Source organism: Parasteatoda tepidariorum, chromosome 5 (genome assembly GCF_043381705.1).
Source record: "Parasteatoda tepidariorum isolate YZ-2023 chromosome 5, CAS_Ptep_4.0, whole genome shotgun sequence".
Lineage (NCBI taxonomy): Eukaryota > Metazoa > Arthropoda > Arachnida > Araneae > Theridiidae > Parasteatoda > Parasteatoda tepidariorum.
The window spans coordinates 55,168,683-55,188,017 of record NC_092208.1 but is presented as its reverse complement, the minus strand read 5'-3'; the positions used below and the strand labels follow the sequence as shown (position 1 = coordinate 55,188,017).

Here is a 19,335-nt window from a genome sequence, read left to right as displayed (position 1 = left end):
ATCACAGAATATTTATAGCCATTCAGTATTAAAACTATTTTGATGATGAATGAATGATCAATACGCCTTGAACAATCTTTTTTGCTTATTTATTTTAAAAATGAAACAGAATGTTAATTCTCGCTTTTTTGTTCTAAAACTCAATCAAATATTCAGACGATTATAATGTCAAAGTTTACTGAAATCTTTCATTTCTGAGTACTATTCAGATGTAATTATTGGTAAATTTTAATATATAGTTATTAATGTGATATTTTACTGTTGTTCTGCAGTAATCATATATTTTTTTTTTAAGCAAGAAAGAGGAATACAATTTCAGAAATTTATAATCTAATGTTTATCATCATTTTGTTATTTATCTAGTCATCTAGACACTAAATTTAATTTTTATAAATAGCATATCTTTCCACATAATTCTTAAAATGTTTAAGCAAATTTTATTGATTATTGTTTATGAATGGTAAAAATAAATTATGATGTGCATTAAATGTCAATATATAATAAATATTGACATGTTTGTTATATCTCAAAATTCAGAATTGCTTTTACATGATGATAATTACCAAGAGCTGTATTGAAGCTATTTCATATTTTCCATAATTGATATAAAATTTTAGTATGTTATGTTAAAATTATAATCATATCATAGTGTTAAAAATCATAGTGTTAAAATCACAGTGTTAAAATTGAATAAATATTCCTTGGCAATTAAAATTTTAGAATAAAAGAAAGACGAAATCTCTATGGAGTTTGGGTAGTTTTAGTTTCTTATTGCTCGTAGAAAATTAATGTTTATGTATATAATTAGTATAGTATCTGTTTGTTTTTGTGACTGTATTTTTATTTTATATTTTTGAACATTTTATCAGTTTTTCTTATTTTTATTGTAGCATTTACATAAATGTTTCATTTGACCTAGGCATAAATAATGTCTGCTATTTTTTTATGAAAATGTTTTTTGAATTTTTGTTCAAATTTTGTATAATTTAATTCAAATTCACAGCATTTGTAATTTTTGTTATTTACTCAATATCCAATTTTATACATTTTTTCAGCTTGAAAAAGTATTACAAGGTGATATTAACGAATGTATTGAACCCTATGTAAAGGATGATAAGGTAAGTACATTCTATATGGTTCAATATATATTTATATTATATTTACTTCTTTAAATATATTTGAAAATGTTTTAGTTCATGCACTGTTTATGATGTCATTATTTATCAGGGCTTGTTGGTTTACAAAAGTATAGTTGGTTTTCAAAATTTCTCAGATTTTGTTTGGTTAAATATTTTTATAAACTGAAATTTAATTTGCTGTTAAACTGAATTGGACAGTGAGAAAATAAGATTTTTTAAAATTTTATTTAATCAACCAATCAGAGAATTAAGACCAATTTTTATGCCGTAAAACTTGTATAAGGAAGAAAAGAGAAAGAGAGAAAAAATCAGTTTTACCTGTAAAAAAAGGTTCAAATAATAATTGAGCTGTTTGATATATTAATTACTAGATTTTCATAAGTAGATTTATTTCTCTAAATATCCATATAATTTTTGATATTTAAAGTACCTCTTGTTTAATCAACCATAAATTCTGTTTTTAATTCGTTTATTTTAAATTTATGTTGATTTTTAAAAATAATACTGTGTCATTTTATAAATGGTAGAACTGATTATATTTTTAGAACAGAGATAAACTCAAAAGTAGCGCAGTTTTGACTTGTGAAAGACTCGGGAAGTACAGAATGCCATTTGCTTGGACTGCTATTTACTTGATGAATATTATAAATGGTGTAAATACTTTAGATAAAGATTCTGGAAGTGATCGAGATAGCATATCTTCAAATAGCTTGGGTAATATAAATTTTTTTTTCTCTTTTTACTAATATTCTTCAGTATTTTTTTTTTAAATAATTTTTTTAAAAATAATTTAATAAAAATTTTTTTCTAGTAGAAATAAATAGCTCTATCTAAAAGTTAAGTTTTTTTTTGTTGTAACTACAGTTTTGGTCTGTTGTATTGAGATGAGATGTTCAACTGTCTCTGCTAATGTTACAAAAAGAAATAAAAAATCTTGCTCTATAATGCTTCTACTGTTATCATCTGTAATCTGTGATTATCTTCTGAAGGAGAATTTCTAGTTATTTAAAATCAATTCAAACTAAATGAATCATTTGTAAAATATATTCTATCACAATTTTTTTTTTAATCGAATTTAATTTTTGTGTAGCATTTTTAGCATGTTTGTAACAAGACACAGTTAAGACAGGCATGTTTATGTAAACAGAGTTATTTTTTATTATATATATATAGATATTAAACCATTGTTTTATAATCTGTGAGAACTGCTTATAACATTGATGCAGACATATAAATATCAACCTAGCAATTTTCTATACATTTTTTTAGATGAAGTATTTATCTATGAATGCTGAATACTACCGAATTAATTTTTTATAGTGAATATATATTTGGAAACTATGGTTAATTTGCTGTATACTTTTTAATAGATCGCAAAACTGTTGGCAATGGCTTTGAGACATTGCGCAAAAAAACTTCTGATTCTAGTACTCTTAGTAGAGGATCTTTAGAAAGAAGGAGTACAAATGACAAGCGAAACAGTTGGAGTGCTGATGATTTGGGGTCAAATTTAGATAGCTTTCGTCCTGTTACCCTAACAGTAAACAGTTTTTTCAAACAGGTACTGACAAATATTAGATTTATCACTTTTAAATTGTATTGATGGTGATATTCTATCACAAACTGAACAAAATTTACTACAATATACTGTAAAACCTTAAGCAACAATTACTATAAATCCTTATTCATATGTTTTTTTCTTATTTTTATTACTTTATGCCTGTTTATTGATTTAACATTTACCGTAACTTACATCTGGTTCTCTTGGAAATGCAGTATAATTTCAATTGTTATAATTTTTATAGTCATGATTGTAGTAATGAGATTTTTTTTTTTCATTTTTCAAATAGCAGTATTTCAATCTATAATTTTATTACTTTAATTTTTTTTTTTTATAAATAGCCTCATTTGTTTTTTCTGTTATTTTGAACATATTAGAAATTTTATTTTAAAATACCTGGTAAATTACTTTTTCAAAATTGACAATTATATTTTTCAGGAAACTGATAAACTTCGTGATGAAGATCTTTTCAAATTCCTTATTGATTTAAAGCGACCCTCATCAGTTTTAAAACGTTTAAAATGCATACCTGGTAAGTAATCAAGATTTCATATATATTATGTTAGCATTTAAGTTTTTAAGTAAGCTGTACTATTATTTATTGGTATATTGATTCTGTTTTACAATTAGAGTAAACAAAGAAACTATTGATGTTCACTGATCATTATGATATCAAATTGCTTAAAAAGTAACTAAAGAAATTACTTTAAAGAGATTTATGTTTAGTTGTTTTGTGTCCTTATAGTTAGAAGTTTTCTATTGTACTTTTACAACTCATTCTTGTTAATACTAATTTTATTATTGTTTAATACAACAAATTTGCTTATTTTTATGAAATTCATTTGTGTATTTCAAGCAATTGTTTGAGAAAAAACATTATTTTAAAGTAATTATTAAAATATTTTAATGAACTTTGTCTAACCCAGTATTTTTATTAAAATTTAAAAAATTCTGTTGAATATTTTTTTAAAAATTATTTATCAACGTTATGTTCTTTTTGTTTTGTACATTTTTCTACTCTTAAAGTATTTTACAATTTTTCATTAAATAATTTGCTTTCTTACTTTTTTGTTTATCTTTTTCGTTTTAAAGGTATCTTGAAATTGGATATAGCTCCTTGCCCAGAGGAACCTAAATATTGCCTTACACCTGAGCTAGCTAGGTTACATCCTTATCCCGATGAGAAAGGCCGCCCAACCAAAGAAGTTCTAGAGTTACCAGTTAAAGAAATACTGGTTCCACACTACTCTTATCGCAATCTCCTTTTTCTTTATCCGAGAGATATAAACTTCTCCAATCGTCCTGGTTCTGCCAGAAATATCTCTGTTAAAGTTCAGTATATGGCTAATGAAGAATTACACAGTGCACTGCCAGTGAGTGTTGGCTTTGGTTGATTTACTCTTTTTAAGGGTATTGTCTTCTATTGTTGTAGTACACTGGTGTCCAAAAGTTGAGCATAATTTTACTCCTTTACAAATTATGCTTAACTTTTTTCCCACGTGTATAAACAAAATGTGAATTCATATTTTTTGTAAAAATTCCATTACAATAATTTTAAACTTTGTACAATTTACAATCTAATGCAATAGAATAATTCATAATTTGAAAAGGTAACACAATACAGCTTATTTTATTTTTATAAAAGAACATTCCATATCTTTAATTATTGTTAAAATATGCAACTTTATGCATTAGGTCTGAAAATTTTCTAAATCCATATTTAAATACCTATTTTGGTGGTTTTTCTTTATAAGAAACTTTTTCTCTGGTTTTCATTAAGTTTTTTTTTTTTTTTTTTTGATTTACGGATTTTATAATTATCTCTTCTATTTATCAAATTTTTTCCTCTTTGTTCACCTTGGTTTAGTGGTTAAGGCTCTGAGCTGCCATTGAGAATGAGAGGGGTTCTATACCCAATTGCAATTTGAGGCTGAACCAGCTTCAGACTAGTTTGTACCAGCTTGCCTGGAAAGTAAAATATCGGGGGTCGATGTATAACATTAAAAACATTGTCAAAATTCGGAAGCCTAAACCTCCTTTATTTCCTTTGCCAACTAGCTGTTGTAGGATGGTTTAATTTATTTTTTCTTCTAAGAGATTTTTTGGTTGTCCCTACTTTATATATCTCCATCCTCTTGTTTGCTTTAATATTTGAAAATTTAGTTTCAGATCTTTTTTTTTTGAATAAGCAATTTCTTAAATTGCAAGTTTTCATATTAATTCTCAACATTTTCAATTTATAGTGTGACAACTATAGTGTGAAGTCTAAAACAATATTAATTTATTTGCAAATTGTTTTATGTTGTGCAATTTGTAAAAACCAATTTTATTTTAAAAAATTGTGTAAAGCTATTTTTATAAAGCATACATTAAAAGACCATGCATGCAGAGACAGTCACCTTAGAGTTTGTACTAAGTGATTTTATAATTTTAAATACCTTCTCTTTAGGTTATATTTGGAAAATCCAGCTGTCCAGAATTTCTAACTGAGGCTTATACAGCTATAACCTATCATAGCAGGTATTTTGTGAAAATGTGTTTTTGAAATTCATTGTTTTTTTAAAGGTAATGTTTCAAGGTTTATTGATTTATTGTGTCTGTTTCAGGTTTCCAGATTTTTATGATGAAATAAAAATTAAATTACCTGCAGTTTTTACTGAGCAACATCATCTTCTTTTTACATTTTATCATATTAGTTGTCAAAAAAAAGTGGAGCAAAATCCTACTGAAACTCTAGTTGGCTATACGGTAAATTTATATCAATATTTACTCATTTTTATTAAAATATTTTCTCAACCAATTGCTTCTTTATATTTATTGCAAACATCAGTTTAACAAGATCCCAGGTTTAATATGAATATAGTTTAATATTAAAAAGATTATATAAAACTAAAATGTAACAATAAATTTTTCATAAATTTGAAAAAATTTATTTTATTTAAGTTGTTAGAAAAAAAGTAAAATGAATGTGGAAATTCATATTGTTCAAAAACTGAATATAGATAAGTTGTGAGAAGTAACAATATAAGTTCTTATTCATTAGAGAAATTCTTATCCTTGTGCCCTTATAAAATCCGAGTTAAAAAGAAAAAACAATAAAGAAATTTTTGGTTTAAAATGTTTTTAAATTGATGTTTTTTATTGTTTTATTTAAAACTTCAGGTGAAAATATTTTAAACTGTAAAAAATATTTCATAGAAATTTTTTTTTAACTGTTATTAATTTTTTTAACTGTGATTTTTTTTTAACTGTGATTTTTTTTAACTGTAATTAATTTTTTCCATAAACAATTCGAAAATGTTCACTTTTTTATAACTATGCTAACATAATTAAAAATAATGATAACTAAAGATTTTAAATGTGTTTATAAATTACTGATAGATTAGATATGCTTACACCTCCACTTAACATGCTAATTAACTTTAATATCTAAATGTTAAGTCATAACATATAAAATAGTAAATTTATGTTACAGTGTTAGGGTTTAAAAAATAAAGTTAAAATGCAAGAAACATATAATGCTGATATTATCGTCATGGGAATAAATTTTTTTTGTCTTTTATTTTAATATAATTTAGTTTTAAATGTAACAATATTCTTATTGACATTATTGCATTATTCTTATTGTTATTGACAGCATTAAGCCATTATTCTTATTGACAGCAGCATTAAACAAGTAATATTAATAATGGTATAATTAATAAAAAAAAACAAGAAAATATTTTAAATGAATTTTGAATATTTTTTGCTGAAATTTTTTCTTTTTAAAATAAAACTTGTATTTTAAATATGAAGTTGATCTTTTGAAAATATTGCGGATACACAATTTTTTTACTCTAGTGGTTGGAAAAAAAGCCTGAAATTAAACTGAAAAATCAAATTTAAAAGAGCACCTCATTCCCATTTCATACTTTTCATTATGTTAATATATTAATATATTTTGATTATATTAATATATTTTTAACAAATATTATACAATTAAATATATTAATATATTTTTAACAAATGTTATATAATTAAATATATTAATATATTTTTAACAAATATCTAACAATAAATTTTGAGACATTTATGATATCAACTTTTTCAATAATTTCCTTATTTAACTAATTTTTAAAAATAACCAAAGATCAAATTGGTGATGGCCTATTTTATTTAAATATTTTTTTAAGATATCATGTATTAATTAATCTTAAATTGGCTCACATTAATTTATTTTACGTAGATATTTTAGCAGGAGTGCAATCAAATATAAATTAAAGTAAAATAGATTTCAATTAACAATTAAACTCTTAATGAAAAAAAAAAAAAATTGTAAGCAAACTTCATATTTTTCTCATTTGGTTACTTTAAACTAAAATTGCAAAAGCATGATTTAGTCTCATCTTCAGTTTGGCTCTATTAAAAAATGAACATAAACTTTTTTTGGAAAATTCTGTGACTATGCCTCATACGAATAAAGTGTAAAATACTTCAGTCTCTATGTTTTTGTTTTAAATGAGTTCAAATTTATATTATTGAAAATTTCAGTCTTTAATTATTTTAATTCTATATATTGGTCTGTTATTATATATTAGTCTGTTATTAAGTTATGTCAGTCTGTTATTTAAAAAACTAATCAGATCTAACCTGTTGACTTGAATAAAGTATTTATTGTATTGTAATAGTGATAAAATTTTTTAACCATTATAATATTGAAAATGTGACTGAAGTAAACAAGTAAAATAATATACCGAAAATTGACTTCACCTTTGAAGATTTCTTAATTCCATAAACAGAACTTACTATGTGCTTAGTAATTGTTGCCTGAATTAAAATTCAATCTATATTTCTTTGAATTTACTTTTAAAAAATAAACATTTAATAATTTCCTAAACTTTTTGTAGAAAAATTTGAAAAAATATGTAGTGAGAAAAAAATTCTCTTCTGTTCAAATTTAATCTAAGTTGACCATAAAATAATTTATCACCAACTGTTCAATAAATTGTTTGTACCATTTGCAATCTAAATTTCTGTCTCCAAAAACTGTTCTTTATTTTTTAAAATTAAGCATTGTTTTTTATTATTGCATATATACCAGGTAGGATACTATTGAACACACTATCATGCTAGAGAAATTTAGTTGTGTAAACCCTCTTTATAAATATTACCTGATTAAAAACTTCATTCTCTTCAAAAATATATAAATAGGAAATAACAGTTGACATGTTTCAAGCTCTCAAGAACAGTTGCTCATTTTCAAGATTTGCCTGACAGGAATTAGAAGAAACAAAATTGATTTGAAGTATAAAACAAAAAGTTGCCAATGAAAAAGGGAAAAATATTACAAAACAAAACTAGAAAAAAAAGATGAGAAACAGAATTAAGAAGAATCACAGTGGTTGAGAGGTTCAAATCAGGGTGAAAGGCATTTTCTTGCGTTAGAGGTGAAGAACTAATGTCGTTAACAAGGGAATCGGCATTCAATCAATAAAACAAGATTCCAGGGCATCAAGATAAGCTAATGTGACTGGGGAAAAATAATTGTGACTTTGTCAAAATTAAATTTATTAATTAAATTTGAAGTTTCCTCATTATGAATGTTTTAAATTTGAGGTACAGTCATAGAAGGTTCATAAAATTTTTTGAGTTTAAGCTGATGTTCGTTTAATTTTTATTTCTTTTAGAAATGAAAAACTAGATTGCTTACGTAACAATTTGCTTCAAAACTGTTAATTTTATTCAGTGTTCTTTTACAGTATCACAGGAAACTAACAATAATATATCTAGATCACGTTTTGAGATTATTTGATGTTTATGTTTTTAGATATGTGAAAAACGAAAATAATATGGCTATTTCAATATTTATTCTAGTGGCTTCCATTGTTTAGGGAAGGAAGATTGCAAACAGGTGATTTTAGCCTTCCCGTCATGATGGAAAATCCACCTCCAAGCTATTCGTTCCTAACTCCATTTGTAAGTATTATAGTATTACTATTATTATAAGTTTATCTATTTATAATTTATTTTAAAAAGTTATGCTTATAAATGACATTGAATTTTTTATAAATAAAATTAATAATGTCATATAATTTTTTTGTGCAACATGCTATAATATTGATAAAAATGTTTTATTATTTAGTTATGAAAAATTAAAATATTTATACAACTGGATACAAATGTTAAGCAATTCTCAATTGCTCACACTTCAGCTATTGAAAATCTCATTTTTAAAGAGAAATTTTTTCCTCTAAAAATCTATTAGAAATTTTTAAATAAAAATCATAATTTATTGACTAATTGGACCCATTTTAATTGGTGGTGAAAAATAATTCGGAATTTTCTTAGCTTTCAATAGTTATTTAAACTTGTATATGTTCAATTATATAAGTATTTGGGAACTCTATCATTAATCTTTCTTTTAATCATATTTATAATCAATTAATATTTATTTTATATTAATCTTTATTTTAAATAATCTTTTTTTGAATTTTTGCTATTCATATTATGTATTAATATGGAGAGTTTTAGTTATTTGTTCATATTAAACCGCAATATTTCTCTTGAAAGAAATTCTCTACCTGCATTCTTGAAAGCCTTATATTCTTCATTTTTTTTTAAATAAACACATCATTTATATATTTATTGCTAATTTTCAGTTAAAATTACAATAAATTTATTTTTTCATTAAAAAAATTATTTTGGTGTATAGTCAAAGTATTAAAATATGCTTTTAAAGCTATAAAATTTTAGATCTTAGCCATTGTGTACAGTTTTAGTTCATATTTTCTTTTCTTTCTTTCATAGTAATTAAATAGCACATTATGCAAATAGCATTTATTTGTGTATTTTTGAGATAAAAGTTTTAAACTTAAAACAATTTTTGTTTTTAGATTCAAATTCCCAACACTAAATGGGTTGATAATCACAAAGGAATATTCAACATCACACTTCATGCTGTGTCTTCAGTTTTTCCAAAGGTAAATATTTGTGTGCATTTCAAAACTGGTATTGTTGTATTATTTGTACTAATTTTGTTATAAGTTAATGGGAATCAATGTTAAGTGCTTTAAATAATGCCATACATTAATTCATTAATTTCTGAATATTTTGATCAAATAATGTACTAAGATTATTGTAATAGAACTATTTATCTTTTTAATATTTTCTCTTTTTTTTAAAGCCATATAATTTTTAACCACTGTTAAGTCATTTGGAAGTGTAAAAGATTATAAGTTTAAATTTCCTTTACATGTTCTTATAATTTTTATTATGCTTTTTTTTTTTAAAAATTGAATTATTTTTTGTATTGTGAAATTCTATTTCTAGGATCCGTGCGTTGATCGATTTCTCAGTTTGTGCCGAATGGTTGGAGAAGGTTCTCTACCTCCAAGAATTACTGAAAATAATATTGAACATGAATTAAAAACCAGTATGCTTGAAATCACTAACAATAAAGATAATTCCCTGGAAACATTAGTTAATTTCTTGCCTTTAGTGCTCAACAAACTGGTTTATTTGTTGGTTCGCCCACCTGTTGTTAATGGACAAGTGATAAATGTTAGTCAAGCTGCTTTTGAAGCTATTGCAATGATTGTGAATACAATTACAGTAAGTTAATTTTATGATTAAAAAAAGAAATTAGAAATTAGTGTCTTATAATAGACACTAATTTCTAACCCTCTACATGTTTCTTGTAGAGGGTTTTGTTTTTTTAATTTATGATAGGTTGAGTTGACTTAGATTCTTGTTGTTGTTGCTAATCTCAAAATCGTCTGGCGCGCTAGACGACTCCCATGAATCCGAACACCTCCAAAAAGTCCATAAAAAGACTGGAGTCTCGCAGGACCTCATCTTTACCGAACCCCAAACAAGTCAGAATATGCGCAGGGGAGGCCATGTCTGTCGAGCACCAATGACATTCAGGATAAGTTTTTTGGCCTCGGTTGAAAGTGAGAGATCTAGTGTGATCTAGATCAGATCAAGAAGCGTGAAAAGGCAGTTTGATGGGCTCTCGGTCTAAGATTGAAAGATTTTCTTGTTTTTTTTTGCAAAATACCAAGAGTGGTTGGGAGGGGTTCTTATGGTCTTGTTTAATTTCATTTTTGCCAGGGAAGAAAATTCACTAAAGGTAAGCTTCCCACAATGATCACCGTCTTCTTCGGCAGCGGATTTGGCCAGGAAGTCAGCCCTCTCATTCCCATCAACCCCAACGTGTGAGGGAATCCACTGAAAGTGTATAGAATGGTTGGATGAAAGCCTGTCAATTAGATCGAAAATATCAAGGCTGGTCTGATCTCCGATAATATCCCAATTAGAGATATGTTGGATTGAGGCACGACTATCAGTCAATATCCAAATATCTTGAGAATAATCTGCCCGAGCAGCAAATTGCAAGCCCTTTCTGATAGCAATAAGCTCAGACCTAAAAACTAAACGGTTGTTGGGATTTTTGATCTTGTATTCAATAGCACCCGCAGGAGCTGAAATATACACTCCACTACCGGAAATTCCTCCCTCACCTCTGCTACCATCAGTGTATATTTTTAGGGAAGCACGGGGAATATTCTGGATTCTTAAGTGTAACATAAATATGTATTTTTCACTATTTTGGAAAAAATTAATTTAAAACACTTTTGTTATTTTTTATAATCTTGTTAATAATTTCAGTCAATATCCAAATATCTTGAGAATAATCTGCCCGAGCAGCAAATTGCAAGCCCTTTCTGATAGCAATAAGCTCAGGCCTAAAAACTAAACTGTTGTTGGGATTTTTGATCTTGTATTCAATAGCACCTGCAGGAGCTGAAATATACACTCCACTACCGGAAATTCCTCCCTCACCTCTGCTACCATCAGTGTATATTTTTAGGGAAGCACGGGGAATATTCTGGATTCTTAAGTGTAACATAAATATGTATTTTTCACTATTTTGGAAAAAATTAATTTAAAACACTTTTGTTATTTTTTATAATCTTGTTAATAATTTATGTGAAATATCTTGTTTCATTTTAACTTAATGACCTTATCTTTTTTGTATATTCATTGAGTAAATGTCAATTTTTAAAAATTATTTTCTAAAGTTTTTTTAAAAATATGTACTATTTGGATTATTTATAACTCATTATAATTTTATAAGTGTGAAAATTCTTTTTGCATTCTTTCTGGATTTAAAATTTTAATTACACTACAAAACAGCACATGCATCCAATATATTGCTTAAATTAAATTTTTATTGAATATTGTAGAAAGTCAGATTATTTATACTACACTTAATTGACATATATGTGACATTTATTAGATGTACTGAATATATCAAGATTCTTCTATCAATCCTGATATATTTTATGAAAATATTAAAGGTACAAGTTACTTGCAAAGCAAAAATAGTTTTGAATAAAATTAAAATACCAGAAAGATAAAAATTTAATTTCAAGTACTTTTTCTTGTACCATTTACATAATGGTGACTAACATTTTTTTAAAAATAAATACATTTTATTTATTTTAGTTAGGTTTAGAAAACCAGAATGACCGTCATAATAGGCCAGCACTATTAGTTACCTACCTTTCCTATCAAGTCAGTGTTCCTCATCTTGCATCACCCTTTTTTGCTTCGACTGTGAGTGAATCAAATTCCATGGGTATGGGGTATGGAACGATTGGAAGACACATGCCTGCTCCTTTACATGTGAATATCTAAGTTATTTATTTAAATTTATCTTTGTTTTACTATATTTGTGTAATTCATTATCATTATTTACAACTCCCTTAATTATGCATAAAAAATAATAAATAAAAAAGTAAATAAATAAATAAAAACTTTTCTTTTTAATAAAATGAATTATCATATTTATCTTGCCCCTTTTTAAACAAATTGTGGCTTTTNAAAAAAAAAAAAAAAAAAAAAAAAAAAAAAATACAAATATTGTTATTATTTTTTGTCTTATTTAATAATTCTTAAAGAAATATAGAAATTACTTACTAGGAAACAATGACAGGTTACTAATTTCCATAAACTGTTTGAAATTTTTTTTGGGCAGTAATAATGTTTATGAAGTGCAAGCCACAATTTTTTAGGTTTACTTTTGTTTTTATATTTATTTCTATTGAGTAGAATCCCTGACCCTAAATCAACAGCAAAAATAGTAATTATAATTGGAAAATATGAAACAGAAAAGTTGGTTTTCGTAGCTTAGTCCAGCTTGTCCCAAAAAGTACCAATTCTCATTTACTGTTTTATTATTGGAGGGAGACAGATAGAAAAGAACATGTATAGGTTTACAAGAAAAACATATATATATATATATATATATATGTATGCATACAGGGTGTATATATATAACATAATATAAACATTCATAACATATATATAACATAAACATTTAGGGGAGGTAGAATACATCATAAAGATTGAGAATTGCATAGGAACCCATGACCGGAAATATCATACACTGCTAGGGATACTTCTCTATTATGAAATTTTTCTATGTGTGCCTTTGAACTGTTTTTTTTAAAAAATCTAAATTATGTTAATTTCTTGTCAATTTTATGTTTCCAAGTAATTAATGTCGAAAATTGCAGTCAAGTAGATGCAAAAGTTGTTTTGTGCTAATTTAAGGAATCCATGAGCTTGTCAAATGAGTGGCCAATTCATTTAATTACGATTAAAAATTTAATACTCAACCAATTTCAATGCAATTTTCAAGAATTATTATTAGAAAGTATAAAATTAACATTAAATTAGGTTAATTTAGATAAATAAAAGTATCTGTTCAAAGTCTTTCCTTGAAGCATTTCATAATAGGGAAGCACTGCTAGCGGCGTACAATGACATATCCGATCACGTACTGCTACCTACCCTTAAAAGTTGCAACATCTATGAGACAATATATATAGTAATTTCCGATTCTCCCCGCGCAATGAAAATTCTCTCATTATTTTTCTTTTCTTGCTCTCTTTTGCTAGGGTTCTTGCATTCATGTTTATTTTTATTTATGTTAATTAAGGAATGAAATCATTTAAAGAAATTTGTGTATCTATGTAATGAAATAAAAAACTTAAAACTAAAAATAATTAATGCTAAAAAAATATTTAAAATGTTTTTTTTTTTGCAGTTTAACATAAATTAAAGTTTATATATGAGATTTTTTTTTAATTATTAAAGCTTTCATACTGAAATGTAAATCTCATGCTTGATATTTTTTAATAGCGTTCTTGCTATGGGCGTAGCAACAGCAATCCTGACCTTGTATCTTATGCTGATGCAGATGGTGAAGTGAACTCTATTTTATCCCGTGGACTTGATAGAACAGCAAGTATGAGAGCTGGTGCGGCAATACAGGAAAATGTCTTGTGTGCTATATCCATGTCGCAATCTCGTAAAGTTCTCCATGAGGAAATAGCTTTGCAATGTGTTGTATCTAGTGGTTCAGCACGAGAACTAATGCTTTCTAATTCATGGTTTTTCTTTGATTTAATCATTAGAAGCATGATAGAACATTTAGCTGCCTCTAATCGCTTAGATATGCCAAGAAAAATGAGATTTTGTGCTCAGTTTTTTGATGATCTCACTACATTGGTAAGGAAATATTTACAACATTTCAGCTAGCATATTGTCCTTATTTCACATTAAATCTATTCCACATTAAATCTATGCCACGTTAAATCTGTTTCTCATTAAATCTATTTGCATTTAATCATTTCACATTAAATTTATTTCACACTTAAGCATTAAATATGAGTTTTTACAATTTGTATGTTAGCTAGTTTTCTACCTCTTACAGACAATAATAGTAAAATTTTGATATTTTTTTGCTCTAATTTTTCTTAATAAATTACATATTTCTTTTTGTTTAAAATAAAGCATTAATAAAATCTATTGCCGGTATTAAATCAAAACTTCTTTTTTAATATTTTTTCACCAATTTTAACAGACATTTTTTTATCTAACTTCCTTAATAATAATAAAATACAATTGCCTTATATTTTATCGAAATTTATTTAGATGTTAAATTAATTTATAGATAAAAAATTATAATTACCTATTTTTATATAATTTATTTATTTATAAAAAATCAAATTTATTATTTAAAAAAAAAAAATAGAAATGGAATAGTTTTTGTGGCTTAATAATTATTGTAATAAATAAACATTTTTCCAATTTGACTACCACATTTTTGTTTTGTTTGATTGGTTTTAATTTAAAAGCTCAGATTAATTTACAATAAATACTTTTATGCTTGAATTTTCTGATGTGAATAATTATTGATAAATATATAAAAATTGTTAAACGTTTTATTATTCATATCGTTAGAAATTCACATGGTTGTAATTTTTTTCTCGATCTTTCATTTATTTTGTACTAACTTGTGCTTACATGTATTTAAATTTATATTTCATTTAAAGGTGACAACTTTGACATCTGATATTATTAGTCGCTGCAATAAGGAAAATGATGAAAAATTCACAAGAAATCTTAATTCTAGTTTGGCCTTTTTTCTGTGTGACCTCTTTTCAGTTGTGGACCGAGGATATGTTTTCTGCTTGATTAAGGTAAGAAAGAATTTTTTCAATTCACTGTAAAGCTTTAAAATGTTCTTTCTTTTACTGAAGCATATTTTTGGCACTTTCAGTTTTTTAATAAAGTTGAGTGTATTTTGTGCAGGTTTATTGCAAACAAATGTCAGCAAAGATTACGAGCTTGCCAGATGGTGTATTTTTAATGTCATTAAAGTTAGATTTCTTAAGAATTATCTCTAGTCATGAACATTTCATCACCTTGAATCTGCCTTTTGGGACACCCTTGACCCCATCTCCAGCTACTTCACCTTGCCCTAGTGTAGCTTCATCATCATCCCATAGTTCTTTATTATCAACTGGCACCCTGGTAGAAAAAGGAAATTACACAGAACTTTCCACTGAATTCAGACAGCAGCATTTTCTTGTTGGATTGGTGTTATCTGACTTATGGACTGTTTTGTCAATGAAGTAAGTGTTTTTGTTTTTCAGAATCATTAAAAATTAAGATTTAAGATCATTAAAAGACTAAAAGTGAACTTAAAAGTAATATAATTATTCTGAGATTATTATTTTATTTCATTACTGGCATCAAATAGCTGATTCATTTAAGATTTGTTGCTTTATGACTATTTACCTCTGTAACCCTCAAATTTTGAACCCTACCCAGAAGGCAAAGAAGCTCCTGCATCAAGCCTCATCTTCATGAAGGAATTTTTTAGTGAATCAAATTTTGTTTTTTGGATTAGAATGCACGGAAATGCCCTTCCATAACTATTCTAACTGATGTAAAGGTAATTCAATGAGGTAATTTCATGAAGTAGCAAGAAAAAAAGATCCCTAAATTCAGGCAAAGTTTTTCTTGTGTCTATTTTATGAGCTCAGTTCTGGAAGTCTCAATCTTTAATTCATCACATTCATTATTGTATTTGTTATTTTTTTAATAAAATGCATAAAAGAATTCTCTCTATGAAATATAATAAGATAATAAGTATTATAATAAGTTAATATTGACAATAAGATTAATAATAAGATAAGAACAATAATAAAATAAAATTAATAATAAGAGAAGATTAACAATAATAGAAGATTAAAAATAAGACATGAATAAGAATAGGGTTAAAAAATTTTTAAATTGTTTCAAATTTGTTGAATTCGAAATTTTTGTTTAAATTATATTGTATATATTTCTTTTGTATTCTATTTCAAAATAATAATTCTAAAAAAGTTTTTTTCTAATTATTTTATGTCTTGCAAAAATTTATTTATATAAGCTACTAAATACCAGAAAGTTAGAGCGTTAATATATAAGAAATTCCGGACAGTCATTGTAATTTATTAACAGATGTTGCATCTATTAATCAAAATTTCATGAATAACATGTTTGATATCCTCTTCAAGAGATATTACTGATAATATATTTAATGCCATTTATGTTTCATGCCAAACAATTGCTAAAAGAACACTATGTTTAATTATAAATAAATTTCCAACATTTTTTTTTTAACTTTCAGGGTAAATTAAAACAGTAAAAGGAACCTATTTGTAAGCATTTTTATAGTTAATTTTTGTGCCTTATAATTTTTTTATCCAACAATTTAAATTGAGGAGCATTTAACAAGTGCCCTTATTTAATGAGCAAGTTGCCTTCGTCTTTGATCACATTTGCATCATTATTAAACTAGCTTCACTTATTAACTTTATCACTTATTAACTTTAACTTATTAAAGTTTTGTTTTAAATTCTGTTCACAATATGTCATTTTATCATTGATTTTCAAAATTTTAAAATTTTACTGCCTTTGAATATCTTTTGATTTACTGTTTATTATATATTAATTTATTAGTATCTATCTATTCATGTATATGTATAACCATTTTTAATATAATATGTGTGCCAGTTTGTCAAAAAAAGTTTTATCATAACAAATAAAAAACTAAGAAATATATGCAAAACTATTTTCTCAACTGTTCAATTTATGTAGTTTTGAATATATGTTTTACATTTATTTAGTATTACATGCCATTCTTTTTCTTTTTTAGTAATACACATTTGCATACAAAGGCTGTCAATCTTGTTCGAAATATTTTAACTTTTCATGAGTGGGATCCTCGTCTTTTGAATTCTGATCAAAAAGCTCGAGTTGCTGTCTTATACTTGCCCCTAATTGGAATAACATTAGATGCTCTTCCTTTACTCTATGATTGGCAGAGCAATAATAGAAGTAAGAATTTAAAATTTGTATGCAAAATTAAATGCTTTTCGATGTTTTATCATTTCTATATTCATCCTCAGCATATTTCGCTAGACAGCCTAGAGTGAGCCAGTGCCTTAAATAAAATTTTTATCGATTAAAAAAAAATTGCAATAAAACTATAACTGTACAAAGGCTCACTCTGAGTTCTTTCCCCTTATTGAGCTAATTTATTTTGTTTTATTCTGACTGACTAAAGTAAGAATATGTTAATGACATTTTATGTGCTGTAAATATATAAACTTCATAAATGTTTGCAAATACATGTGTTTGCTGACAACTTCAAGCAATTTCCTTTTTAAAATTTTTTATTTTTTTTATTTTAATTTTTAAATTTTTTTTTTATTTATTTAATTTTATTATTTAAATTTTTTATTTTTTTTTAATTAATAAAAATCCTCAAATACTAAAAAAAAGAAGCAAACCAGTCTTTTATTTTGTAAATATGTTATAACAAATTACATAAAATCGTTCTGCATGGATAATCATAAAAGCTTAAATTGCAAGTATTTATTACTGTTCATTTGTCTATAATCTATGAGTATTAAGTGATTAGAAATAAATATATTTTAAAGAAGAGCGTTTATGCTCCATTGTTTTTAAAAGTTATGGTAATTAAGTTAATTTTTTATCAAATAATAAGAGATCGTCATTATTTTTATTGTCCTTTTTTTAATAAAAAATAAGATTTATTAAAATTTATGTAGATTTTTTTTATATTACGAAACTTTAATTTAGATATTTCAAAATTTCAGCTATGTATTATTCTTTTATTTTTGAGGACTTTTTCTTTACCTAGAGTTTTAGCTTTAAGTATACTAAAGAATAATTTTCTATTCCGTATCACACATGTATCTGTTCATTTTATATCATGTCTTTTATCACACATATAATAAACAGTAATAGAGCATAGATTAAACAGTGTTAATCTGGGATATATTATGTATTTCTAGACCAGGACACTGATAATGATGGAGAATATATATCTCAAGAATTGGCTACTGCAATTTCTACTTCTAGTGTGCCTAATAGAAGCTCATTGTCAAAACCATATGAATTGTTTCAGGTTGGAATTTTTGAATTTATGTGTATTACTTGTTCACTGTGCTTTAAATTTAATACTTGAAAAATATATTCGTATTTAATATTTTGAGAAATTGTGGCAGTGTCATGACAATCAATTTTTCAATAGACAATCAATTGTCATGACAATCAATTTTTCAATTGACAATCAATTGTCATGACAATCAATTTTCAACAGTATCACCAATGTTCAAGCAGAAGTCATCAGTCCAAGACTTAGGAGTTGCCATTAAAAAATAATAATAAATTATTCTTGCACAGTGTCAAGTATGAATATGACATACTTATGACATCGTTGTGCATGTCATCGTTTTTAAAACTAGAATAAGCGAATTTTGCAATTCTGTAAAATCTTAGTATCTGATATACTAATAAGCAGAGTAGATACTATGTATTTGTATTTTGTGATTAAAGACTAAGGATATGTCTTTTAAGAAACTCTATTTTTTGCTACCTTTGTTTATTATAATTTGTTTAAAATGTTCATTTTTAGCTTTATTCTTTATATTGATTGCTATCAGGTTGTTACATGTGAAACATTTGTTTTTTTTAGAGCAACTTTAACCTTTTTTTAAAAATGTTTATGAATTGTAATGGAATTATATATCATTCTAAAGCTTAATATATAAAGATTATTATATACTAAGACATTAATTTTTTTAGCATCTTTTCAGGCTCTGATTTCTAAACATGAATTCTCTCGATTTGCTTGTTATTTTTCTTTACGAACTTAAAAGTGATCAGAGCAATTCAGTAGCTGCTCAAAATATTAATGTTGCAATTGGTAAAGCCATTCTTATT

General features: G+C 25.7%; 1 protein-coding gene across 1 annotated transcript in view; it reads left to right on the top strand.

The window, feature by feature from the left end:
• LOC107456633 (dedicator of cytokinesis) overlaps positions 1-19,335 on the top strand; it is a 50,758-nt gene that overhangs the window by 8,324 nt on the left and 23,099 nt on the right. Inside the window, exons 10-25 of the mRNA XM_043044367.2 lie at positions 1,056-1,118; positions 1,685-1,853; positions 2,510-2,700; positions 3,139-3,232; positions 3,793-4,073; positions 5,150-5,220; positions 5,307-5,448; positions 8,554-8,655; positions 9,573-9,659; positions 10,009-10,290; positions 12,190-12,369; positions 13,891-14,259; positions 15,087-15,233; positions 15,346-15,668; positions 17,240-17,421; positions 18,405-18,517. Of these exons, the coding sequence (XP_042900301.1) occupies positions 1,056-1,118; positions 1,685-1,853; positions 2,510-2,700; positions 3,139-3,232; positions 3,793-4,073; positions 5,150-5,220; positions 5,307-5,448; positions 8,554-8,655; positions 9,573-9,659; positions 10,009-10,290; positions 12,190-12,369; positions 13,891-14,259; positions 15,087-15,233; positions 15,346-15,668; positions 17,240-17,421; positions 18,405-18,517 (2,796 nt within the window). The remainder of the gene's footprint in view (positions 1-1,055; positions 1,119-1,684; positions 1,854-2,509; positions 2,701-3,138; positions 3,233-3,792; positions 4,074-5,149; positions 5,221-5,306; positions 5,449-8,553; positions 8,656-9,572; positions 9,660-10,008; positions 10,291-12,189; positions 12,370-13,890; positions 14,260-15,086; positions 15,234-15,345; positions 15,669-17,239; positions 17,422-18,404; positions 18,518-19,335) is intronic.